This window comes from Neophocaena asiaeorientalis, unplaced genomic scaffold, assembly GCF_003031525.2.
Source record: "Neophocaena asiaeorientalis asiaeorientalis breed wild unplaced genomic scaffold, Neophocaena_asiaeorientalis_V1.1 scaffold30, whole genome shotgun sequence".
Classification (NCBI taxonomy): Eukaryota; Metazoa; Chordata; class Mammalia; order Artiodactyla; family Phocoenidae; genus Neophocaena; species Neophocaena asiaeorientalis.
In genome coordinates this window covers 17,249,277-17,274,264 of record NW_020174923.1, presented here as the reverse complement: position 1 = coordinate 17,274,264, position 24,988 = coordinate 17,249,277, and the positions used below count along the sequence as shown (strand labels likewise).

Sequence of the window (24,988 nt, the reverse complement as noted above, 5' to 3'; positions counted from 1 at the left end):
CCTGTTGAATACTTCCAATAACAACAGTACTCACTGACAGCCCGGTTCCCTGTTGGAAAGTGAGTCTCCATAAATGACATTGAACTCACCTCCTTATAAATTAAAACCCACAGTCACAAGCAACACTGAACAAAGCTATGCCCTCTTCTCCTAAAAAGTCTTTCAAATGATTAAAAGTGGCTACTACATAACCCTTTATGTTCCAAAACACCCTGGTTAATTCATTCGCTCAACAAATATCTACTGAGCATTTACTATGTGACAGGCACTGTTCTAGGTATTGGTAATATAGCAATGCAAAAAAGAGAGGTGATGACATTTGAGCAAAAATCTGAGGGAAGAGAGAGTAAGTTCTACAAGTAAGTGGGGAAGAGCGTTCTAGTTGGCTGAAACGGCAAATGCAAAGGCTCTGAGTCAAGGGTACGCTGGCAACTTTGAGGATTAGCAAGGAAGCCAGTTCAGTAAATAATGGGGAGAACAGTATAAGCTGAGATCTCATAGGAGGTGATCATGTAGGATCTTCTGGATCATTCTAAGTAATCTAACTTTACTCTATGACAGTGCTTCTCAGCCAAAGACAATTCTGTCTCCCAGGGAACATTTGGCAATGTCTGAAGACGTTTCTGGTTGTCACAGCTGGCTCTGTGTGTGGGGGACCTATTGAGTAGAAGCCAGGGATGCTGTTAAATACCCTATAAAGCGCAGGACAGCCCTGCAACAAAGAATTATCTGGCCCCAAACCTCAATGGTACCGAGGCTAAGAAGTCCTGTTCTAGCAGTTCTGAGCAGAGGAGTAATATGATCAGGCTTTTGTTTTAAAAGACTCACTCTGGTTCCCATACTGAGATATACTAAAAGGAGAGAGATTAGTTGGAAGGCTACTGCAGTGATACAGGAGAGAGATGGCAGTGATAGTGGCTTATGCCCAGAGGAGGAGCTGTGAAGGTGGAAGGAGAGGTTGGATTCTGCATATATTTTAAAAATAGAGTAAAAAATGTATCCTAGTGAATTCAGAGTAGGAGTGAAAAAAAAGAGACAAGGTTTTTGACCTGAGCAACCGGGGAATGGCCCTGTCTTTACTAGATGAGGAAGACTGTAAGAGGAGGTTGGAGGCAGAAGCAGGGGACAGGGGATGGGGAAGCTCTGTGTTTAGGCCTTAGATATGCTAAGTTTGAGATGCCATATTAGACATCAAGTAGAGATGCCAAGTAGAAAGCTAGACATACAAACCTGAGGTTCAAGAGAAAGGTCCAGGCTGGAGATATAAATTTGAGAGTCCTCAGGGAATAGAAGGGATTTGATATACTGGATAAGATGACCAGGGGAGTGAGTGTAGATAGAGAACAGGTATTAGGAATGGAGCCTTGGGGCCCATTGACAGTTAAGAGGTCAGGGAGATGAGGAGGAGCCAGCAGCAAAGACTGAGAAGGACCGGCCAGAGAAGAGAAGGAAAACCAGGAGATTCCCTGGAAGCCAAGGGAAGAGAGTATTTTAAGGAGGGAGGGATCAGCTGGGCCAGATGCTGCAGACAGGTCAAGCAGGATGAGCACTGGGTCTGGGGCAGAGGTCACTGATGACCCTGACAAGAGCAGTCTGTGTGGAATGGGAGAGGCAAAACAACAAAACTTGGATTCAGAGAAAATGGGAGGAGAGGATTTGGAGACAGCAAGTAACAACTCTTTCGTGATGTGCCGCATTGGGAAACAGGGAAATGGGAGGTAACGACAGGGGGCTATAGGGTCGTGAAAGGATTTTATGATGAAACAACAGCATATCTGTATGCTGATGGGGATGATCTAGTAGAGAGGGAAAACTAATGACATGGGAGAGAGGGGAGAATTGCTGGGGTGAACATCTAGAGTAAATGAGAAGGGATGATGGAAAAATCAAAAACACTAGTTCAAAAAGACACATGCACCCCCAGGTTCATAGCAGCACTATTTACAACAGCCAAGACATGGAAACAACCTAAGTGCCCATCAACAGATGACTGATTTAAGAAGACGTGGTACATGTATACAGTGGAATATTACTCAGCCATAAAAAGAATGAAATATTGCCATTTGCAGCAGTGTTGATGGACCCAGAGAATATCATACTAAGTGAAGCCAGACAGAGAAAGACAAATATTATATGATGTGACTTATATGTGGAATCTAAAACACAACACAAATGAATCTATATACAAAACAGAAACAGACTCACAGACACAGAAGACAAATTTATGGTAACTACTTTATTGCTTTCTTAAAAAAGAGAGATGAAAAAAGTATATATTTGTTTTACCTCATCAAGATCTTTGGTCTCTCTGCCCAATTCATCATCGTCTTCATCAGAATCAAGCTCTGGTCCAATGTAATTCCCAAACTCATCATACAAGTCAGTATCCATGATGCTGAAATTCAAGGAGAAGAGTTAGACGCCGGCAAGGTAATCAGGGCCTCCGCCCTAGCCTGTGGCTGACCATATCCCTCACACAGTCTCCTCTCCAGTTACATCAGCCCACTGACTGCTCCTCCAAAGCCCTGTATCTTCCCCTCCTGTCTGTTCCACTCCTGTTTCTGTTTACATATACTTCACCCACTTCTTTTTTCTAATACTAAACAAATTTTAATTTTAAAATAATTAAATACCAGAAAGTTGCAAAAATAGTACACATAACTTTCTTTCTCCTAAATTATTTGCAGATAAGTTGCTGACACAATGTCTCATCACCTCCTCATACTTTAGGGCAGCAGTTGGTAAACTATAGCCTGTGGCCAAATCTGGCCTGCCAACTGTTTTCAAACAGCCCTGAAGGTACGATGTTTTTTATTATTTTTAAATAGTTGAAAAAAATCAAAAGAATAATATTTCATGACACATTGACACATGAAAATTAATTATATGAAATTCAAATTTCAGCATTTCAGCATTTCAAAAAACAGCATTATTGGAACACAGCCATGCTCATTCTTTCATATTGTCTGTGGCTGCTTTCACACTGTAACAGCGGAGCAGAGTAGCTGCCACTGAGACCACATGGCCCACAAAGTCTAAAATATTTGCTATCTAGGCCTTGACAAAGTTTGCCAACCCCTGCTTTTAGTGCATGTGATTCCTACAAACAAGGACATTCTCCTACATAACCACAATACAACCATCAAAATCAGAAAACACTGACATATTACCACCACCTAACCCACAGGCCCCCATTCAAGTTTCACAGGCTGTTCCAATAATCTCCTGCACAGCAAAGGAGCCAATCCAGGATTCCATGTTTGCACTCAGCTGTCATGTCTTTAGTCTCTTTCAATCTGAAACAGTTCCTTGGTCTTTCCTTTGACTTCTATGACTTGACACTTTTGCAGATTATAGGCTAGTGAGTTTGTAGAATGTCCCTTAATTTAAGTTTGCCAATGTTTCCTCATGATCAGATTCAGGTTATGCATTTTTTGGCAAGAGTATCACAGAAGTGATGCCGTGCTCTTTTCAGTGCATCTTCTAACAAGTGGCATATGATTTTAGTTTGTCCCATCAGTGGTGATGTTAACTTCACCACTGATTATGGTGGTGCCTACCAGGCCTTTCCATTGTAAAGTTACATGCTTTCTCTTTGTAATTAGTAAGTATTTTGTGGGTTGTGTCCACTTCAATTCTAGAAATTCTACTCAAAGTAACAGGTCAAATACCACCTCCTTCAAGGCTTCCTATAGCCTCAGTTTCTCACTCTCCTATACTGCTGTAGCCTTTCGTGTCTTTATCAGCATTTAATTCTGTCATGAATGGTAGTTAACTGTACTGATTACCCTCACCAACACCTCTACAGCTTACAGTAATAGGCAACAGACCAGAGTGTGGGTTAATGGTCAGGGCTCTGGAACTGGAAGACCTTGATTTGAATCCCAGCTTTTTGTCACTTAATAAACTGTGGCATTTCAGGTTATTTCACCTCTCCAAGCTTGTTTCTTTAATTGGAAAATAAAGTGATTAATCCCCATTGCATAAAGGGTTATGAGAATTAAGCAAAATAGGCTGTGTAAACAATTTACTACAGTTCTAGGCTCAATAAATGTTAGCTAGCATTATTTTTTGGCCATTCTTGAATACAGGAACCCTGCGTTCCTCCTGCCCACCTGCCAATGACCAAGACAGCGCTTCACCTAAGTAGAAACTGGATAAATGTTAACTGAACAGAATGTTTAATTTTGAAATACTGATACTTCTTTCATGAGGCTAATCCCGCCACCTCCCTCAATGCCCCTGTTGAGTGCTGACTGTGGATAAAATAGAGAATTAAGAGCTCCAAGCACTAATAATTAAATGTAAATTATTATGGAAACTTTCATATGCATAGAGGTTCTTTTTACTTCCAAAGAGCTACCACATCTGTGCACATTTCATTCTCCCAAGACACCCATGAAATGACTGCAGAAATTTTTACAGAAGGCTGTCCATGGAACAACCCACCTCATTTCTACTTCAGGGCCACTGCACTTACTATTCTCTTCCAAAATGCTCTCCCCTTGGGCATGTATACCTTGTTCCTTCATCTCACCCAGGTCTCTACTATATAAAATGTTACCGTCTCTGAGAAGCCTTCCCTTGTCACTCTAAAAAAAGCTCCACCTTGGGCTTCCCTGGTGGCGCAGTGGTTGAGAGTCCGCCTGCCGATGCGGGGGACGCGGGTTCGTGCCCCGGTCCGGGAGGATCCCACGTGCCGCAGAGTGGCTGGGCCCGTGAGCCATGGCCGCTGGGCCTGCGCGTCCGGGGCCTGTACTCCGCAGCGGGAGAGGCCGCAGCAGTGAGAGGCCCGCGTACCGCAAAAAAAGAAAAGCTCCACCTATACACACATTCTCCAACCCCCACTTTCATTGTTTTATTATTTTTATTAACATTTATCATTAACTGACACGTATCTATTCGTGTATTTACTGTCATCTCTCCAACTACAGTTGAAGCAATGACTGTTTTTTTTCACTTAGAACGGTGCCTGGCACAAAATAGAACCTCAATCAGTATTTGCTCAATGACTAAATGAGTGACTCCAACAAGGCACACAGAAGATAGCTGACTTGCCCACAGTTGCACAAATTAGTTAATTTCGGTACCAAACTTCACCGCAGCTTCCCGCTACAACGCAGGCTCTCCAAGAAAAACAGAGTAAGGACGGAGAGAGCTTGGTAGAGAAAGGGTGAAGGCGGCACAGCTGGAAGAGGGAGTGAGACAGGTGCATGGACAGTGCAAGAACGACCCCTGCCCCGGGAAAGGGTTTTAAAGATGGACAGGAGGGAACCCCGGAATCTGTGTGGGGGGGGGGCGGTGTGGTAGGGCCTTCATTCCCTTTCCCGCCTCATCTGTAAAGTGAAAGGAGAAGATAGCATATAACGTCTCCTCCACATCTGCCATTATTTAATTTCCCATCCCACAGGAGCAACCTTCCCATGCCGTGGACCCGCGTCAACTCACCTCCCGCTGCTCAGCCAAAAACTCCGAGTAGGCCGCCGAAGACCGCGCTTCCGTCCAACGCCGCCGCACCGCCTGCGCCCGCTGTTCGGAAGGACCCCGCAGGCGCCGCGGTCGCGTTTCTGCCTCGGAGGACAGCCCTTTGCCTGTGGACCAGCTCGGAAGAATGCCGGCCGCGGACACAGGAACCTGCGAGGCGGAGTTGTGGGTCCCCAAACCAAGGCGTGGGTGCTCCAAAGAAAACAAGGCCCGAGGAGGCGAGAATCTGATCAGGCGCCTCGGGGCTACCCTGACGGGGGCCTTCGGGGAGGTCACGTGGGCAGGCTGTTAGAGCAGTTGCTGGGCAACCACAGCTGCTGGGCGTGGTCTACGCTGAGCAGACGTGGTCTGGCGGTAACTGGGGATCCCCAAAGAAAGGAAACCAGGGCCCTGGCTGCTGGGGTGAAGGTCGGGGGCAGGAGGATTAGGTGTTCTATTTTTTTTTTTTTTGGTGGTACGCGGGCCTCTCACTGTGGTGGCCTCTCCCGTTGCGGAGCACAGGCTCCGGACGCGCAGGCTCAGCGGCCATGGCTCATGGGCCCAGCCGCTCCGCGGCATGTGGGATCTTCCCGGACCGGGGCACGAACCCGTGTCCTCTGCATCGGCAGGCAGACTCTCAACCACTGCGCCACCAGGGAAGCCCTAGGTGTTCTATTTATTCAGTGACTGGCAAGGGTTCAGAACTAGACAGGAGCCAGGACACCTGAGTTCAGTTCCTGGCCAACCCAGCCTCCTTCTTGGTCTTCAAGCTTACCCATGTTGGGGTGGAGGGGGAGGGCACGGGGTTGGTTGTAGACCTCAAGCTTCCCTGCCCTAGGGCTGTTGATGACTTCACCACGTAATCTAGCTTAGTGCACTAGGAGTCTGATGGTCAAAGGGGTCTCACAGTAAGGAAATGCTAGAGCCAAGACTAGAACCCATATAGGTGATCTCCGTGTAGAACGGGTCAATCAGCCTCAGATATGCGGAGGCTGCAGAAGTACAGTGGCAGAGCTAAAGAGGTTGCCCAAGAACCTAGGAATCTGTGCTCCAGCCCTGGCTGGACAGAGGGATTTGGAAACGGGGATCATTGAGCCCCTTCTTCTGCCACCTCTACTTGATTTCCTGCTCAGTCACTGCATCTGGTTTGGGTGGAAAGTATCATTCCTCATTAAAGACATTTAACAATGAGTGGAATTTTATCCCAGGGCTCAAGAGTAGGTTACAATAGTTCTGCTTTTGTGTGAGGGCCTCTATCACTCTCTATAGAGTGAGTTCATGTGGAAATGTGAAGGGACTGAATTCTGAAATCCAAATGCTTCCTCAGCCAAAGCACCAATACTAAAATATTTTTAGAGGCAGAATAAAAAAGAATGAAAAATTGCCGTTTAAAACAACATGGATGGACCTAGAGGGTGTTATGCTAAGGTATTATACAGCATTACAGGATATTATAAGTCAGACAGAGAAAGACAAATACTGTATGATTTCACTTATATGTGGAATCTAAAACACAAATGAACAAACAAAACAGAACAAACTGGTGGTTGCCAGAGGGGAAGGGGGTGGTGGGGTGGATGAACTAGGTTAAGAAGCACAAACTTCCAGGTATAAAATATATGTTATGAGAATGTAATATACAGAATAGAGAATATAGTCAATAGTATTGTAATAACCTTAAATGATGACAGATGGTAACAAGATTTATTGTGGTGATCATCTTGTAATGTATATAACTGTCGAACCACTATGTTGTACACCTGAAACTTATATAACATTGTATATCAATTATACTTTAATTAAAAAAATATTTTCAGAGGCAGAGAGCAAAATTAAGACAAGGCACTAAATTGAAAGTCAAGACTATTTTCAGTGGTAACAAATCTTAAGCAAGACCTCACTGTGCAACTCAGCTTCCCTCTGTAAAATAAAGAATTAGATTTTTATAACACCCCCCTCAAGATAAGTGACTAGACAACCAGAGTGCTTTGGGGTCATTCTGTGGGCTTGCAAAGAATCCAGATGCAACCCCCCCACCCCTGATAGTCACCCTCTGCTGACATTCATTCCCTTTGCCTTCCCAGGCACAGGCCATGAAAAGGAATGACATCATTGACTTCAAGGCTTTGGAGAAAGAGCTGCAGGCTGCACTCACTGCTGATGAGAAGTACAAACGGGAAAATGCTGCCAAGTTACGGGCAGTGGAACAGAGGGTGGCTTCCTATGAGGAGTTCAGGTCGGCTTACTGCCACTTTTCTCAGGCTCTCCTGTTATGGTTTACTGTAGTGGATAAGAGCGTGCACTTGGAGTCAGACAATTCTGGGCTCAATCTGGGCCGTACCTTCTGCTACCTGTGAGATCCTGTGCCAGTTATTTAACCTATCTGAGCCTCTGTTCCTCATCCGTAAGAGAGAGTAACCACTGTCATGATTAAATGTGATTGCGCATAAGATTCTGAGCACAATATCTGGCACATGGAAAGCGCTCAAAAGTTGTCAGCTATTGTTGCTGTTGTTGTTATTATCATTGTCATATTGGCCTGCCAACAGGTTCAGCCGGTATCACACAAAGTCCAGCCACCTCCCACCTACAGTTGGCATTAGGTCCATCCCCTAATCTCTGTCCCTTGCCTGTAGGGGTATTGTCCTTGCATCACATCTGAAGCCGCTGGAGCAGAAGGACAAGATAGGAGGAAAGAGGACTGTGCCCTGGAACTGTCACGCTATTCAGGGAAGGCCCTCCCAGGATGAAACCACTGAAATCTCCCCGGTAGGTGAGGCCCGGCGGGATTCTCTGCCTTAAACCTCCAACCCTGTTTTCTTATAACACATATGTGTTCCTTATTTCTTATGTAAAGCCAACAGAGGCAGGTTTCTGCCCCAATCCCAGAAAGAAAAGCAACCAATGGGTGGTGAGGCCAAAACCAACCAGAACAAGTCGGAAAGGTGGGCTCGGCAGGCCCCTGTCAGTCAGTCCTTGGTTCCCATTCCCAGATCAGATTTGGGTTACTCTGCCTCGAGTTATATGGTATAGAGCCTGTGATCCTCTGGCAGTGTCGGGAAGGAGATCCAGCCTAATACTCATCTTGAGTTCCTTTCTCTCCTCCTGAGGTTTCCAATTACCCCCTCTCCTGCCCTGCCCAGAGTAAACTCTGACTTAGTCCTGCAGAGCAGGGCTATGTCCACATTCATCAGGAGGAAAAGTCTGGTACAACTGAGAGTCTCAAATCACAGCCTGGGTTCCTTGGGACCCTCCCTCCCCATCCCATCCCTTGTTCTCTCATCTGAAAATGAGGCCCACAGGGGCCGCAGCCTTGCCAGTGCTCAGAGAGTGATACTAGAGCTCAGATGAAAATCCACAGGCTCCCCTCACTCTCACTGTCACAGAGCAGCTGGAGGAGCTCTGTACTCTCTTTCCTTCCTTTGCGATCCAGGAGAAAACGCTCCTCCAGCCCGAGACCTCGGCTGAGTTCTACCGTGATTGGCGGCGATACTTGCGGAGTGGGTCAGAGCGCTACGAGGCCCTGCTGCAGCTCGGGGGCCCAAAGCTGGGCCGCCTCTTCCAGATGGATGTGGGGTTTGGACTTCTAGGGGAGATGCTGATGGCGCTGGCTGATCACGTGAGGCCAGCTGACCGGTGGGTGGTGCTGGGGATCCTGCGCAGCCTGGCCAGCACCGGCCGCTTCACCCTGAACCTGAGCCTGATGAGCCATGCGGAGAGAGAGAGCTGCAGATCCTTGTTTCAGAAGCTGCAGGCCATGGGCACCCCCAGCCTGGAGGGGCGGGGTCTGGGGGAGCAGCCTGGTGGGCTTCAGGAGGAGGAGAGTCTTCTGCAAGAGCTGCTAAGGCTGTACCGTGTGGACTGATGGGACCAGTTACCTTCAGAGGCCCCCCAGTGGTCACTGGAGGCATTTTTCGTTGTCTCGAGGGCTCTGCAAGACTGTAGTGAAAAGCCCACACCTAACTCCCTCTGGTCTTGGAATTTTCACAACAAAAGCAGTAACTGAATTTTCCCTTTTCCTCCAGCCTCTTGGGGGCTCCATATTCTGAACTGTGTAGATCCGCAGGATGGTCAAGGGCCCAAGAAGTTGAAAGACTTTTGCTTCCCACCCTTAGAGTCTGCCAGTCTGCTAGCCCATGGCCCTGAGAGGTGGGTGAGCACCCAACCAAACACCGGTACCACCAGTTATAGCCTCCACTCAAAACAAGGAAAAAGCAAAATTGTTAATCTTCCATGATAAATTAATACTGATCTCCATAGCTCTTAACAAGAGTATTTGTAACTGGAAACCAACAGAATGGACATTTAATCAATAAATGATCAAATGCTACCTCATTTGAGGTGCCGTATTTTTCTCCAGCTCCAGGGGCTGAGTTCCCGTGCAGGTTGGGCCTGGGAAAACCCCAAGCCATCAGCTCAGGCCTGGCCAGCCTCCCAGGCATCTTCAGGTGGCCAGATGTGCAGGTAGGAGGGTTGCCTTCAACTCCTGGATTAACCAAAGGGAGGACCTTTCCACCGGGCAGGCAGGGCAGAGCCTGGAACAGAGAGGCAGAGATTCCCCTGTCCTGGTACCTGGGCGCTTGCTTCTTATTCTGGCTTCCCCTGACCCATTCTTGAGTGAGTGCCAGTGTTCTAGAAAGGGGACAAAGGGCCAGGTTCTAGAATGGTTTTCCCTCAAGATCACGTCCGGAACGTTAGAAGGGCATCTTGTACATCCACTGGGAATAAATTGCCTTGTCTGTGGCAGCTTCCTCTGCAGATTGTTGCTTCTTTTCCTGGCTGCTGAATCCTTTCCTCATCTAGATGCCTCCTCCCAGCAGTGATTTCTAGAAGCCCCATAGGCCTTTAGTGCCTAGGTTCTGCCCCGCCCCCTCTGACTCTTCCCTCGTGCAGGCATGAACCTGGCCCAGGCCACTGTGCTCCTGTGGGTGTTGGGGAGCCTCCAGGCCTTTGAAATCGTGGAGAAGGAGAACATTTTTCAGAGGACCCCCTGCCCAGCGTTCCTGATGTTTGACAATGCAGCCTACCTGGCTGACATGAGCTTCGAGCTCCCCTGCCACTGCAAGCCCGAGGAGGTGTCCGCTGTCGTCTGGTACTATCAGAAGCACCTCGGCAGCGGCCACACCAAAGTGCTGACGGACTTTGATGGGCGGGTCCTGACGGAGGCAGCCCAGGTGCGCGTGGGCAGCGACATGCTGGTCCGCTTCAGCATCCACATGTTCAGCCTGTTGGTCTTCCGGGCGCAGCCCGAGGACTCAGGCTTGTATTTCTGCGGCACCCGCAAGGGGGACTACTTTTACGCCTACGACGTGGACATCCAGAGCAGTGAGAGGATGGTGGCCACCTTCGAGGACCAGGGCCAGGAGCCCTTCGCAGATGAGTACCACGGGAGCCTCCGCGTCTTCACCACCTTCTGGGAGTGGACCCCCTGCGACCGCTGCGGGGTGCGCGGGGAGCAGTGGCGCATTGGCCTGTGTTACCTGCAGAGCCCAGACCTCTCCCCCCGCTACCGCAAGACACTGCCCGACGTGGTGTCCTGTGGTTCACGGGCTGTGCCCAGGCAGCTCCGGGCCAAGGCCAGAGACCACGTCCCCGAGCTGCTGCTTCGGAGCTGCCTGGTGCCCTGCGAGAAGAAGAAGAAAATCCAGGAGGGTGTGATGGCCCTCTTCAGCTACGTGGCCAAAGTGGGCAGCCGGCCTTGGTTGCCCCCGGTGCCCATTCAGTTCCACCAGCAGAGGCTGGGCCATGGACTAATCATCTCCTGTCCCGGGGCCCGGCCGGAGCATGCCGTGGCCTGGGACAAGGACCACCAGTACCTCTACCGCACGCAGTACCTAAAGGGCGTCAACGGGTCCATGAGGGTGTTCATCGACCACGGCAACCATCTCCACATCCGCTTCACCCAGCTGGAAGACCGGGGCATCTACTATTGCTGGCGGCAGGGCGTGCGCATCGCTGGGCTCCGACTGGGCGTGACATCTCGAGGCCGCTACCCAGTCTCGTTCTCCAACCCCGAGATTCGGGCTGCCCTGGTGCTCACCCTGATAGGCTACCTGCTCATCACGGCAGTCTTCATCACTATTCACCTCTGTCGTTGTTGCTGTTACTTATTCCGCTGTTATCCCAACTTCTCCCCCTAGGCTCTCTCTTCCCCAGCTCTGAAGACCAGTTGTGCTCAAATGTGTTTCTTAAGTGGTACCAGATGCCTCTGGATAGACATCCTGAGCTGGGATGCGTGGCAGGGCATGTGGACAAAGTTGTTAGCTGTAACCTGCTCCCTGCTGTCGCGAGCGAGTCTGAGACCCAGTCTGGGAAGCGGGGAGGCCCGAGGCTGGTGGGAGATGGGGGACTGAAGCGAGATGGAAGTAGCCAGGGTGCACGTGTCTTCTGACTTCAGAGAAGGAAGAATTCTTGTGAACCTAACATTTATCACCTGTCTGGTGTCGAACAGTGTTTGACGTGCTTTATTTTCTTGCCTTCGAGGATTGCTAAGTGGGCGGTTTGAATTGGGGGTAGCAGAGGGAGGAAGAAAAGAGTCGGGGTACCTAGTGTGTATCCTCTTTGCCTTCTTTCCCAGCCTCATCCTGGGACTGGCAGGTAGAAATGGTGAGTTTGGGAATACAGGTAGAGACTACAACAGGGGAAATGGGTGAGGAAATTGGAGACTGAATTCAGGACTTTCCTGCCAGATTGCACCCAGGCTGGGGGCTGGGGGTGAGAAGAGGGGTGGGAAGCAAAGGCTGTGGGGGGCCGGCAGCAGGGCTGCAGGGCAGAGCAGGGCTGGAGATGGGATTTGTCATGTGGCCACTGCTGGGGGTGGCTGGGTGTCCCAAGATGATCAGTGATAAGAAGCAAGTTGTGTCTTGTCCAAGGCTATTTCCTGCCCCCTTCCCCCAGCCCCAGCCTCTGCCAGACAGATCAGAGTCCACTCTGGGGAAAGCCACAGCAGTTGTCTTTATTTATGTCAGTGACTAAAGGCAGCAGTGGTGCCCCGAAGGTTAGCAGCAGTGGGGGGCAGGAGGGAGTAGGGGAAGGGCACCAGTCTTGGAAAGAGGGAGGGACTCCTACTTCTCCCTCCCTCTGCCTTAGAGGGAGATGGGGACCCTGGAGCGGGCCTCTGAGCTCCACTCGTGGGCACTGATCATCTCGTGCCCGCCAGTCTTCCCGTGGACCGCAGAACAGGTGCTCGGGGTGAAAGTGTCTGCCCCAAGCTGTCCTGCCTCTAGGCTTCAGGAACACAAACCAGTGTCTTCACTCTGCGTGGGTGTCAGGTTCCCAAATTATAAAACAGGGTGCTACCTAAAACGGGGGTACGTTTTGTATTTGACTACGAGGGGACAACAGGGGCCTTGGCTTAGGGAAGAGCAGCGGTCACTGTGGGGAGGAGGGGGTCGGGCGTGCAGCAGAGGCTTTGCCTAGCAGTATTTGCTGGGGTCAGGCGGCAGCTGCAGCGGCTCCCAGGCCTGGGTGGACAGGGATTACGCAGCCAGGAGAGGGCCTTTAGAGCTGGGACAAAGTGGGCCCTGCCCCCAGGACCAGCAGCCTCTTTCTTTCCTGTTTCACCGTCTTCAAGAGGATGAGTCACTTTCCTGATTCCCACGACCCAGAGGCCAAGTGTAACTGCTCACTCACAGCCCCCCACTCTGATGTCTGGCCTCATCCCAACCACCTCCTCTACCATCTCTACCTGCCCCCCCTCCAGCCTGTAGGGGGTGGGGGGAGTCCTCCTGGGCTTGACCTCTCTGTGCCCACAGCTCGGGGCCAGGCCCCCTTCTACTCCCTCCCAGCACCCCTTCCCTCACCACTTACACGGTAGTTCCCCCAAATGCTGAGAATCAAGCTCCCACGGGCCCACGGCATGCCCACGTGGCAGCTCAGTGGGGCTGAGCCACTTGAACCATCACTCAGGAGGCCCCTCTGCAATCTGGGCAGCCCAGGAATTCTGTCCGGCGACTACTCCAGGTGGCAGGATAGCCCCACCCATCCTCAGAATGGTCAGAGTCAGTCTAGAAGAATAAGCCCCTGGCCAAGGCCTCCTTGCCTGTGGGGATTCCCCTGCCTGTCTCAGAGTCTCGGATTTCCTCCACCAGCCTGAGGAAATTCAAAGGCCCCATTCCCAGATACCCCCAGACACCTCCGGCTCTGGCAACAGTTGCCATGACAACAGGGATTCGGGACACAGAGGGTGATTTATTAGGTCTCCCTGCCCTCCCCAACTTCTCTCCTCCCTCCCAATTCTAACCCAAGCTGCTGGCCATGCCCCTCCAGGCTGCCCCTTTGGAGTGAGTGCCCTGTTAGAGTTGCTGGGTGCTGGGTGGGTGCTGTCTGACAGGCTTAATGCTGATGGAGCCTAGGGCAGCAAGCTGACATAGAGGCTGAGGGGGAAAAGGAGCAGCTGGGGTGGGTGGGAACTCAAGTCTGGGGAAATTAACTAGCAGAGGAGAGGCAACTACCCCAACTCCTGCTGCAGGCCCCTCATACTGTGGGGCAGGGACCACCAGGTGGGTCCTGCCTCACATCACATCCTTGTGCTCCTGCTTGGACTCCTTAATGACCTGCAGGGGACAGAGAAGGTGCCACGGTTAGGTTAGGAGCTCACACAGACTCCAGGTCCACCACAGCTAGGCTATGGACCTAGACAAGTCCCCCGCCTTCCTGGGTCATCTTTTCTATGATAGTAGCCGGAACACCCCCATGCAGCAGTCAGAGGGGGAGATGAGGTAACACGGGCAAACAGCTAGCACAGTGCCTGGCACACGGTGAGCTGATCTTGTAAGATTAGCTGGTACTGTTGCTGGTGTGATGGGGAGGGGGTTATGACCAATCCCCCCCATCCCATTCTTCTGCCAGGTTCCTTTCACCAAGCTGCAAGTTGAAAGTTGGGAGTGAAAGCTGGACTAACTTTAATTTTCTTTCTCTCCCCAGGCCTGGCATGGGGGCACCTGAGTGTGAGGGTGAGACAGGGAGAAAGCTGGACTAACTTTAATTTTCTTTCTCCCCCCCAGGCCTGGCATGGGGGCACCTGAGTGTGAGGGTGAGACAGGGAGAAAGCTGGACTAACTTTAATTTTCTTTCTCTCCCCCAGGCCTGGCATGGGGGCACCTGAGTGTGAGGGTGAGACAGGGAGAAAGCTGGAGTCAGGACCCCGTCCAGTGGTCTAGGCACCCAGGCTCCCCCTAGAACTGCCAGTGGAGGGGCTGGGGAAATGAATTACATCCGGGTTCCTTCCCCTCTTGCAGAGCCTCCCAGAGGAGCTCTTTGTGAATTATCAACAACCTTCTATGTACCAGTCAAGCTTTCTTCCAGTCTGCTGGGGCCAGAATCTGGGATCCACCCTCCTCACCTCTCCGTCCCGCATCTCCACGGTCTTCACCACGATGTTCCTCTTGAGGTGGCCTTCTGTCACGGAATTGGTGTCCAGGCTGGTTTCTGCAGGCATGAGGAGAGGAGGCCTCCATGGGCTTTCAGGGCACTAGACATCCTCTCCCACCCTCGGTTTCACCATGAAAGCCCCAGTCATGAGTACAAAAGCCTAGCCAATCAGGCAGAGAGGGCATAGGCTCTTCCAAAGGGGCTGGCAACCTCCTAAGTCCCCATGGTGCTGGGCAAGTCCTTGCTGCCCTGCTCACTCTTCTGGCCTGGCTGCATTTCAGCCCCTCTGCAAGCCCTCACCTGTCCCCTGGCTTCCTGACGACCCAGCGCCGTGCCAAGGAAGGAGCACGTGGGTTTTGAAGTCAGGCAGGCCAGAACTTGAGTCCCAGCTCAGCCACATGACTGTGGCCAAGTTAATTTACCTCTTCCAGCCTCAGTGTCCTCATCTGCAAAATGGGGATGCTGTTGTCTACTTTTCTACGTGGGAATGAGGAGTCAGTTAACTGAGATAATGTTTGTTAAACAACGGGCACATATTAGTGCTCAATACACGTGGGTCCCTTTCCTGTCCCCCTTCCTCTTTCCTACTTCTCTCTGCCTCTTCTCTGGGCCCTAGTGACCCTTTTCTATCTGGCATTTGGCAGTATTGCCTCTACCTGGTCTGCCTGGTTAACCCTTCTGATGCTGAACTAAGCCCTGGGACATGCATAGCTAGTGTTCCTAAATTTCTAGCCCAAAAGAAAGAAGAATTTATTTTTCCTTAGCTAAGAATCATTTGAGGGCCACATACACTCTCTTTTCCCCTCCTCAGAGAGAAAAATATAACATGTCACACTCACTAATATTTAAAATTAAGAGCAGGGGACATAAAACTTTATTCACTCCTAGAGCAGCAGTCCAGGGGGAAATAACCCTCTAGGTTGAATCATCACTGAGCTGAGCAATGGAGCCTCAGGGACAGACGAATCAGGCAGAGAGCCTGGCCGCCGGGCACAGCGAGACCCTAGGGACTCTCCCAGTGATGGGAAAGAGCTGAGGCAGAGGCTGGCATTTGCTCAGAGGCCCCAGAGTATCTCATCTGTGCATCCGAGGACTTATCACCTTGAACACCGGCCAACTCTGCTACTTTAACCTACATTTACCCTGTGCCAGGTCCTGGGCTGGGTGCTGAGGTTGCTGGGAAAATGACACAGGCTTGGCCCTTTAAGGAAACCTGGGAGGAGGGAGCCCAAGAGGATGGGGAAAGTGGGCTTGGTGAGGCTCGCTCCCTATCAAGCTGGGAAGAGCACGGTGTCTAGAAGGCAGGCAGGGCAGGCAGCTAACCGAGAGCCGAGCCGGCGGGGGCTCCATTTACAATCTGGTGAGCCTGTATTGGTATAACCTGTATTGTGAGGCTTTTGAGATGTCTTGTGACCTTGTGACCTTCCCCTTCTTTGGTGCTTTTGCCCCCTGTAGTGATAAGCAGTTAAAAAAAAAAACACAAACATCAAACACTTGGATGGGCAGAGCTTAATCAGGGATCTGCAGACAGGACAGAGGTTGAGACCGTCACCCAGTTCTGCAATGGAATGGGGGGTGGGGATGGGGGTGTGGGGTGGGACAAAGGGCAGAGCAGGCTGCAAGCCCCACCTCGAATGCTCTGGGATGGTGTGTTCTGGCTAGAAGTTCTGCGGTGAATCATGAAGGTCCCATGGAGAGCCCCAGGCCCATTTGCCCTGGTCCTGGGCCCCAGGCCAGAACAGCAACCCACAGGCCTGGGGGAGGGGGCAGGAATCCAACACTCTGCCCACAAGACCCTGTTCTACTGACCTCGGATCTGCAGGTTGGAGAAGGTCTGCACAGGAATGGTGATGCTGAAAGACAGCAGAGAGAGAGAGGGGTGACCAGGCTGCCCGAGGATATCCCCAGGCCAGGATATCATGACAGCTTTGAGGCTTTTTTCCTTGCCAGGAAAGGCCGACCCCATCTTTTAGCTTCCCTAGCAGCAAACACACTCCTTGGAGCTACCAAAGCCGGCAAGGGGCCTGGATATTGTAAGCGGAACATCTCTTTTCAAAAGAGAGTGGATGCCTGGAGGATGGCAGAGGGGAGGGAAGAGTGGCGAAGAGAATTCCCAGGAGGCAGAAGACACGGGTCAGGGGAAAAGAAGTCCGATTTTTGTTGGGAGGGTGGGGAGTGAGCCTCAGTTTGGGAGGTGACCCGAGTCCTTACTCTGGGACCTAATCAACATGGGCTGAATTGAATCTGTTCACTCATTCATCAGACATTCATTGAATACCAACCGTGTGCTGGGCACTGGGATAGGAGGGAGCTGGACGCAAGACTGAATGAGACAGTCCCTGAAGGGAGCAAAGCAGCTCCAGGGAGGGGCCAGCAGGGAGGGCTGCTAGGCAGGCCTCACCGGTTCTCTTCGCCCTCCAGCAGCTTCCTGTAGGTGGCTATCTCGATATCCAGGGCCAGTTTAACGCTGAGCAGGTCCTGGTACTCCTGCAGGTGGCGGGCCATCTCGTCCTTGAGGCTCTGCCCCTCCTCTTCCAGTCGGGCCAGCGCCTCCAGGTAGCTCGCCGCCTCCCGCGCGTGGCGCTCGTCCTGCTCCCGCATCTGCCTCTCCAGGGACTCGTTCTGTGGGTGGAGTCGGCTGGTTTCTCGAGGCCCCGCCCCCGTCCCCGCCCCGCCCCGAGTAACTTCAGAGCTCCGCCCCCAGCCCTGGTCCCAGACCCTGGCCCTTTTCCAGCACCTCCTAGGGCGGCAGGTCCCGTCCTCCGGTTCGCCAGCCTCCGCTCGCGGACCCCTTCCGCCCCGCCTCTGGCCCTGCCCGCGCTCACCGTGCTGCGCAAGGACTCCAGGTCGCAGGTTAAGGCCTGCAGCTGGCGCCGGTAGTCGTTGGCCTCGTGCTTGGCCTGGCGGAGCAGCTCCGCGTTGCGGGCAGCGGCGTCCGTCAAGTCCGCAAACTAAATGGGGAGAGGGCTTTATGCTGAGGGGAGGGCTGGGGACGCTTATGGCGGGAGCTGTGCGGGCCCGTGGGGAGGAAGATGTCTGGAGGATCAGGGAGATGGGCGGGACCCCAGGGTGGTTGTTCAGCTCACCCCAGCCAATGGCCCTGGGTGGGGTTATTCGCAGCGACTGCGGCCCGTGGACCGGGGACACAGAAGACACTGCTACGACTCTAGCACCTAGCACAATGACTGGTCAGGGAATGCAGGAATGAACAGTGTTTGCCGCGGAATCCAGAATCTCCAGCCCTGGCAGCTCCATCCGCGTGACCGAACCCTGTCCTTCTCCACCTTGCACAGGGGATTCTGGTGAGCAGAGCTCTGTATTCTAATAGCCCTGCTGCAGTGAAGCCCTCAGGGCTCCATCACGTCTTGCCCTGCTCAGAACCATCACTGGCTTCTGCCACTTACACTCCTCAGCTCCACGCCCTGGCCCAGGATCTCTGGGCCCCTACCTCTTTGTGTTTTTCGGCCGCTACTCAGGCTCTGTCCTGCACTCTGAACGCCCCTTTCCTCTTTACTTATGTTCACAGGCTTCCAGTCCTGCCTGGCCCCAGTGCCCTCCCTTCTATGATATCCTTCCTGTCCCCACATTGTATATAAACTCTGCCCTGCTGTGTTCTCCGTAGACATCATTATTGAGTGACATAACATCTCCCTGGTGAGACATGTCTCTGTATCCTGGGCAGAGCTGGAGATGTAGTAGATGCTCAATAACCCAGGATACAGGCACATCAAGAATGCAGGCTTCCAAGTGAGATAGCTAGGGTTAGAAATCCAGCTCTACTGCTTAGGAGCTGTGTGACGTTGGGCAAGTTGGTTAACCTCTCTGGACTTTAGTTCTCTCATCTATCAAAGAACAGTACCTACTTCATGGTAAAATAATCCATGCAAAGCACAGGGCCTAATACACAACAGTGTTGGCTAATAGTAGTAGCAATAAGTACTAATAAGTACTTATTGGAAATAATAGTGCCTGTGTAGCCCCAGGCAAATCACCTCACTTCTCTGGTGAAGGTCAGTCACTCAGAGAGGATCCTCCCCCAGCTTCCTCCACCCTCCTTCCCCAGTTCTTTTGTATGGAGCCAGGAGGGCCGCCTGGAGGAGGCAGGCTGGCCCAAAGTCAGGGCTACCTTGGAGCGGTACCACTCCTCCGCCTCATGCATGTTGCTGGATGCCACTGCCTCGTATTGTGTACGGATCTCTCTCAGGGCTGCTGTGAGGTCGGGCTTGGCCACGTCCATCTCCACGTGGACCTGCTGCTGAGCCAGCTGCTCCTGGAGCTCCCGCACCTCCTGGCCAGGGTGAGAGAAGGGATGCCAGGGCTCAGGGACCAGGCTGCAACTGGGGTTTCCCCACAGCATCATGCCCTCTTCTGTCTGTCCCTCGGACCCAGAAGTTGGCTAAGGGAGATGGGCATTCCTAGTTGGAGGAAATGGCATGGCCCAGGCTAAGGGAGGCAGGGGTAGTTTGGGGGTCTCATGGTGTCCTCCTCCCAGGCCTGGAAGGCAGGAGCGCTGAAAGTGTGCCTGTATTCTCATGGGAGAGTGACTGAGTCCTTGTGGTGTGGGTGTGCCTATGGGTTCCCAGGTTCCCTGAGGCCCTGGATTCTGCATCCATTATCTGAAGTCAGAGCTCAGCGGGGGTAGGGGGTTTGTTCGTTTGTTTGTGTGTGTGTTTTTATGTATGGCTCTCATTTAAATGGAGACAGATGGCAGAGGGAATGGAGTCAGAGAGACTAACTGTGTGACCTTAGCAAGTTCTTTAACATCTCAGGGCTTCAGTGTCCTCCTCTGCGAAAAAGAGATAACAGTGGAACGGTCCCTATCTCACACGGCTGCAGCGAAGAAAAACAGGAGGCAACGAGGCCCCTTGTAATTCTCAGTAAGTGGAGTGTGTGTCTGTGTGCATTTTACCAGGGGCTGGAGATGCTCTCTTGTCTATCATTTTGTACCCCGGTCGCACCACGAGGCATGTGAGCTCCCCAGCCAGGGATGGACCCCGTGCTCCCTGCAGTGGACGCACACAGTCCTAACCACTGGACCACCAGGGAAGGCCCTGTCTTTATCTCTGTCTCCCTTAGTCTCTCTCTGTATCTCTCTCTGTCTTTTCTCTCATTTTCTTTCTCTCTCTATCAGTCTGTCTCCTCTCTATGTCTGAATATCTCTGTCTCAGTCTCTGTCTCTTTTCCTCAGTTCCAATCTCTGTGTTGGCCTTTCCTCCCTCTGCCCTGGCCTTACCTCCTCATGGATCTTCCTCCAGAACCGGATTTCCTCCTCCAGAGACTCAGTCTTCCTCTCCAGATCCAGACGGCCCAGGGTGGCTTCATCTGCCTCCTGCAGTAGGGAGGAAGCAAAGGGCCCCTCTGACCGCAGACTGCTCCTCCCCACTCCCTAGTCTTATCAGATCCCTCCTTTTGTGGCTGCAGGGAGCAGCACACTGCTCTGGAGGGCTGGGCTTGGGGGCTGTGTTTGGGTGGGCTGCCATCAACACTTTCCCCCTCCCCGGCCCTCCCCTCTACCACCCTGACCTGTCGATAGGCAGCCAGGTTGTTCTCAGCCTCCAGCCTCAGGTTGGTTTCATCCTGGAGCCTGGGGTAGGGGGACACATTCCTGGGTCCGGGCTCTTCTGAGGACTATTGGACCCCTGCCCTAACCTCCCTGGAGGTGGCTGCCAGAGAACCGCCCCCGCTCCCTCCCAGGACCAATGTGAGTGGCAAGAGGAGTGAGGGGCAGATGGACTTGGCCAGGTGGGTGAGCAGACAAGGGCCTTCGCTCTAACTCATTACCAAGGTGCCTTATCAGGGTTGCTGCACCTGCTTCTGCTCACACAGGCGCTTCCACCAATGTACACTCACTGCTGCACACACCACACACACACCCCACACACCCCACACCCACCACACCCCACACCCACCACACCCCACACCCACCACACCCCACACCCACCACACCCCACACCCACCACACCCCACACCCACCACACCCCACACCCACCACACCCCACACCCACCACACCCCACACCCACCACACCCCACACCCACCACACCCCACACCCACCACACCCCACACCCACCACACCCCACACCCACCACACCCCACACCCACCACACCCCACACCCACCACACCCCACACCCACCACACCCCACACCCACCACACCCCACACCCACCACACCCCACACCCACCACACCCCACACCCACCACACCCCACACCCACCACACCCCACACCCACCACACCCCACACCCACCACACCCCACACCCACCACACCCCACACCCACCACACCCCACACCCACCACACCCCACACCCACCACACCCCACACCCACCACACCCCACACCCACCACACCCCACACCCACCACACCCCACACCCACCACACCCCACACCCACCACACCCCACACCCACCACACCCCACACCCACCACACCCCACACCCACCACACCCCACACCCACCACACCCCACACCCACCACACCCCACACCCACCACACCCCACACCCACCACACCCCACACCCACCACACCCCACACCCACCACACCCCACACCCACCACACCCCACACCCACCACACCCCACACCCACCACACCCCACACCCACCACACCCCACACCCACCACACCCCACACCCACCACACCCCACACCCACCACACCCCACACCCACCACACCCCACACCCACCACACCCCACACCCACCACACCCCACACCCACCACACCCCACACCCACCACACCCCACACCCACCACACCCCACACCCACCACACCCCACACCCACCACACCCCACACCCACCACACCCCACACCCACCACACCCCACACCCACCACACCCCACACCCACCACACCCCACACCCACCACACCCCACACCCACCACACCCCACACCCACCACACCCCACACCCACCACACCCCACACCCACCACACCCCACACCCACCACACCCCACACCCACCACACCCCACACCCACCACACCCCACACCCACCACACCCCACACCCACCACACCCCACACCCACCACACCCCACACCCACCACACCCCACACCCACCACACCCCACACCCACCACACCCCACACCCACCACACCCCACACCCACCACACCCCACACCCACCACACCCCACACCCACCACACCCCACACCCACCACACCCCACACCCACCACACCCCACACCCACCACACCCCACACCCACCACACCCCACACCCACCACACCCCACACCCACCACACCCCACACCCACCACACCCCACACCCACCACACCCCACACCCACCACACCCCACACCCACCACACCCCACACCCACCACACCCCACACCCACCACACCCCACACCCACCACACCCCACACCCACCACACCCCACACCCACCACACCCCACACCCACCACACCCCACACCCACCACACCCCACACCCACCACACCCCACACCCACCACACCCCACACCCACCACACCCCACACCCACCACACCCCACACCCACCACACCCCACACCCACCACACCCCACACCCACCACACCCCACACCCACCACACCCCACACCCACCACACCCCACACCCACCACACCCCACACCCACCACACCCCACACCCACCACACCCCACACCCACCACACCCCACACCCACCACACCCCACACCCACCACACCCCACACCCACCACACCCCACACCCACCACACCCCACACCCACCACACCCCACACCCACCACACCCCACACCCACCACACCCCACACCCACCACACCCCACACCCACCACACCCCACACCCACCACACCCCACACCCACCACACCCCACACCCACCACACCCCACACCCACCACACCCCACACCCACCACACCCCACACCCACCACACCCCACACCCACCACACCCCACACCCACCACACCCCACACCCACCACACCCCACACCCACCACACCCCACACCCACCACACCCCACACCCACCACACCCCACACCCACCACACCCCACACCCACCACACCCCACACCCACCACACCCCACACCCACCACACCCCACACCCACCACACCCCACACCCACCACACCCCACACCCACCACACCCCACACCCACCACACCCCACACCCACCACACCCCACACCCACCACACCCCACACCCACCACACCCCACACCCACCACACCCCACACCCACCACACCCCACACCCACCACACCCCACACCCACCACACCCCACACCCACCACACCCCACACCCACCACACCCCACACCCACCACACCCCACACCCACCACACCCCACACCCACCACACCCCACACCCACCACACCCCACACCCACCACACCCCACACCCACCACACCCCACACCCACCACACCCCACACCCACCACACCCCACACCCACCACACCCCACACCCACCACACCCCACACCCACCACACCCCACACCCACCACACCCCACACCCACCACACCCCACACCCACCACACCCCACACCCACCACACCCCACACCCACCACACCCCACACCCACCACACCCCACACCCACCACACCCCACACCCACCACACCCCACACCCACCACACCCCACACCCACCACACCCCACACCCACCACACCCCACACCCACCACACCCCACACCCACCACACCCCACACCCACCACACCCCACACCCACCACACCCCACACCCACCACACCCCACACCCACCACACCCCACACCCACCACACCCCACACCCACCACACCCCACACCCACCACACCCCGCACACACACCACACACCACACACACACACCACACACACACACGCACACACACGGCCTCCCACACTTGAAGTCACACACGCATGCCCTGCCAGCCCAGCAAGGACCATGCCCCTGGGGTTTCCTCTGACCTTTGGAAATGGGTTTTATTAAGATCTCCGCTTTACAGCTGTGCAAGTTGAAGTGTCTTGACTAGGGTCATAAGCTGGTGACAGGCAGAGTCTCCTGTATTCTGAAGCCAGTGTTCTGCCTGCTCTTTCCCTCCCGTCCTGTAGCCCCGGCCCAGTCCTCCTGGTGCATACCAATTTTCCCTCCCGGCTCCCCCTCCGGACAGACCCGGGCTCGGAATAGGTGCGCTCCCCGACCACAGTAACAGGGCCCTGCGGCGAGCGAGACGCAGAGACCCTCCCCGCTGGGGGTCCCTGACCGTCCCACACAGCTCTCCCCAGCGGGGAGGCGCTGAGAGTACCCGAAGGTCTTTGGGAATCAGATCCCTGAGATCCTGGGCCTCCTCCCGGGCCCACCCTCATCTTGGGGAGCAAGGGCCACCCTCTCCTCCCAGAGGTGGGAAACTGGGGAGCAGGGAGGCAGAGCCCCTGCCCGAGACCCTGCAGGCCTGCAGGTGCTCCCTCTCTGGGGGTGGGGGGCGGCTCAGTGCTCCCTGTTCATGACTCCCCTCTGCGGCCCCCTCCTCACTTCTGCCTCAGGGTGCCCAGGTCCTGCGCCAGATTGTCCCTCTCCACCTCGAGCCGGGCGCTGTTGGCGGTAAGTTGATCAAGCCGCAGCCGCAGCTCGCGCAGCTCCGCCTGGTAGACGTCGGCAAGCTTGGTGGGCTCCTTGGCCCGCAGCTGGTTCAGCTCAGCAGCCAGCGCCTTGTTCTGCTGTTCCAGGAAGCGCACCTTCTCGATGTAGCTGGCGAAGCGGTCATTGAGCTCCATCATCTCCGCCCGCTCACTGGCCCGGGTCTCCTTGAAGCTGGAGTTGAGCGCCCCGGCCAAGGAGAAGTCAACCCGGGCCGGGAGTGCAGGCGGCATTCGAGCCAGGGGCAGGCGGGTGACAGGACCCAGGCGGCGGCCCCCCACCCCCATCTCTGAGGAGGAGACGTAGGAGCGGCGAACCGCTGAGGTGACCCGTCTCCTCTCCATCCTGTCCTGGCTCTGCCTGCTCCTGGGATGTGCTGGCTTTATGGAGGAGGGCCTGGCCTGGCCCGGCCCAGGCTGGCCCTGGCAACACCCCCTGGCATAGCCTAAGTGGGTGGGGCTGGGCCGCAGCCCAGCCATGGGGAGAGTGCCTCTCATGCCCACCGAGGTCACTGTGCCCAGAGACAGGGCATACTGGGCATGCCAGCCCCAGCCTGGCTCCAGACGGACGTGCTAGTGGGCAGTTCCCGGGGCCGATGCTGTGTCTGGGGCCCTGACCACTGGACAAGGAGACCCTT

The 24,988-nt window shown here is 54.6% G+C and overlaps 4 protein-coding genes across 8 annotated transcripts in view; 2 read left to right on the top strand and 2 right to left on the bottom strand.

Annotated features, from left to right (window-relative positions):
* Positions 1–5,628, bottom strand: part of EFTUD2 (elongation factor Tu GTP binding domain containing 2) — a 33,253-nt gene extending 27,625 nt beyond the window's left edge. The window contains exons 1-2 of the mRNA XM_024760709.1: positions 5,449–5,628; positions 2,287–2,395 (exon numbers count right to left, since the gene is read on the bottom strand). Coding sequence (XP_024616477.1) covers positions 2,287–2,391 — 105 coding nt within the window. The 5' untranslated portion in view covers positions 2,392–2,395; positions 5,449–5,628. The remainder of the gene's footprint in view (positions 1–2,286; positions 2,396–5,448) is intronic.
* Positions 5,629–5,812: 184 nt separating this feature from the next.
* On the top strand, positions 5,813–9,793 carry DNAAF19 (dynein axonemal assembly factor 19). Of its 4 annotated transcripts, none has more exons than XM_024760965.1 (4): positions 5,813–5,830; positions 7,548–7,699; positions 8,100–8,232; positions 8,897–9,793. In XM_024760965.1, the coding sequence occupies exons 2-4, from the start codon at positions 7,557–7,559 to the stop codon at positions 9,326–9,328; spliced, it is 708 nt and encodes a 235-aa protein (XP_024616733.1). In that variant the 5' UTR covers positions 5,813–5,830; positions 7,548–7,556; the 3' UTR covers positions 9,329–9,793. The 4 variants fall into 4 exon arrangements, with proteins under 4 accessions (XP_024616733.1, XP_024616734.1, XP_024616731.1 ...); XM_024760966.1 differs by having other exon boundaries at positions 5,822–5,912; positions 7,548–7,630; XM_024760963.1 differs by having other exon boundaries at positions 5,822–5,912.
* A 77-nt stretch (positions 9,794–9,870) lies between these two features.
* FAM187A (family with sequence similarity 187 member A) lies at positions 9,871–11,603 on the top strand. The gene has a single exon (XM_024760962.1). The coding sequence runs from the start codon at positions 10,359–10,361 to the stop codon at positions 11,601–11,603; it is 1,245 nt and encodes a 414-aa protein (XP_024616730.1). The 5' UTR covers positions 9,871–10,358.
* A 789-nt stretch (positions 11,604–12,392) lies between these two features.
* Positions 12,393–24,703, bottom strand: GFAP (glial fibrillary acidic protein). 2 transcript variants are annotated; one of them, XM_024761114.1, is made up of 10 exons: positions 24,247–24,703; positions 20,359–20,419; positions 20,069–20,164; positions 18,962–19,123; positions 17,661–17,786; positions 17,237–17,457; positions 16,645–16,688; positions 16,159–16,284; positions 14,807–14,892; positions 12,393–14,018 (listed from the first exon to the last, which is right to left on the bottom strand). In XM_024761114.1, the coding sequence occupies exons 1-10, from the start codon at positions 24,693–24,695 to the stop codon at positions 13,977–13,979; spliced, it is 1,413 nt and encodes a 470-aa protein (XP_024616882.1). In that variant the 5' UTR covers positions 24,696–24,703; the 3' UTR covers positions 12,393–13,976. The 2 variants fall into 2 exon arrangements, with proteins under 2 accessions (XP_024616882.1, XP_024616883.1); XM_024761115.1 differs by lacking the exon at positions 16,159–16,284.
* Between the last annotated feature and the right edge of the window lie 285 nt (positions 24,704–24,988).

Coding starts and splice junctions, on each gene's coding strand:
- FAM187A (XM_024760962.1), top strand. CDS start 10,359: ATGAACCTGGCCCAGGCCACTGTGCTCCTGTGGGTGTTGGGGAGCCTC.
- DNAAF19 (XM_024760965.1), top strand. CDS start 7,557: ATGAAAAGGAATGACATCATTGACTTCAAGGCTTTGGAGAAAGAGCTG. Junction 7,700..8,099: donor GCTTCCTATGAGGAGTTCAG/GTCGGCTTACTG, acceptor CCTTGCCTGTAG/GGGTATTGTCCTTGCATCAC. Junction 8,233..8,896: donor AAACCACTGAAATCTCCCCG/GTAGGTGAGGCC, acceptor TTTGCGATCCAG/GAGAAAACGCTCCTCCAGCC.
- GFAP (XM_024761114.1), bottom strand. CDS start 24,695: ATGGAGAGGAGACGGGTCACCTCAGCGGTTCGCCGCTCCTACGTCTCC. Junction 20,165..20,358: donor ACCTGGCTGCCTATCGACAG/GTCAGGGTGGTA, acceptor TCCCTACTGCAG/GAGGCAGATGAAGCCACCCT. Junction 16,285..16,644: donor CTCCAACCTGCAGATCCGAG/GTCAGTAGAACA, acceptor TTATCACTACAG/GGGGCAAAAGCACCAAAGAA.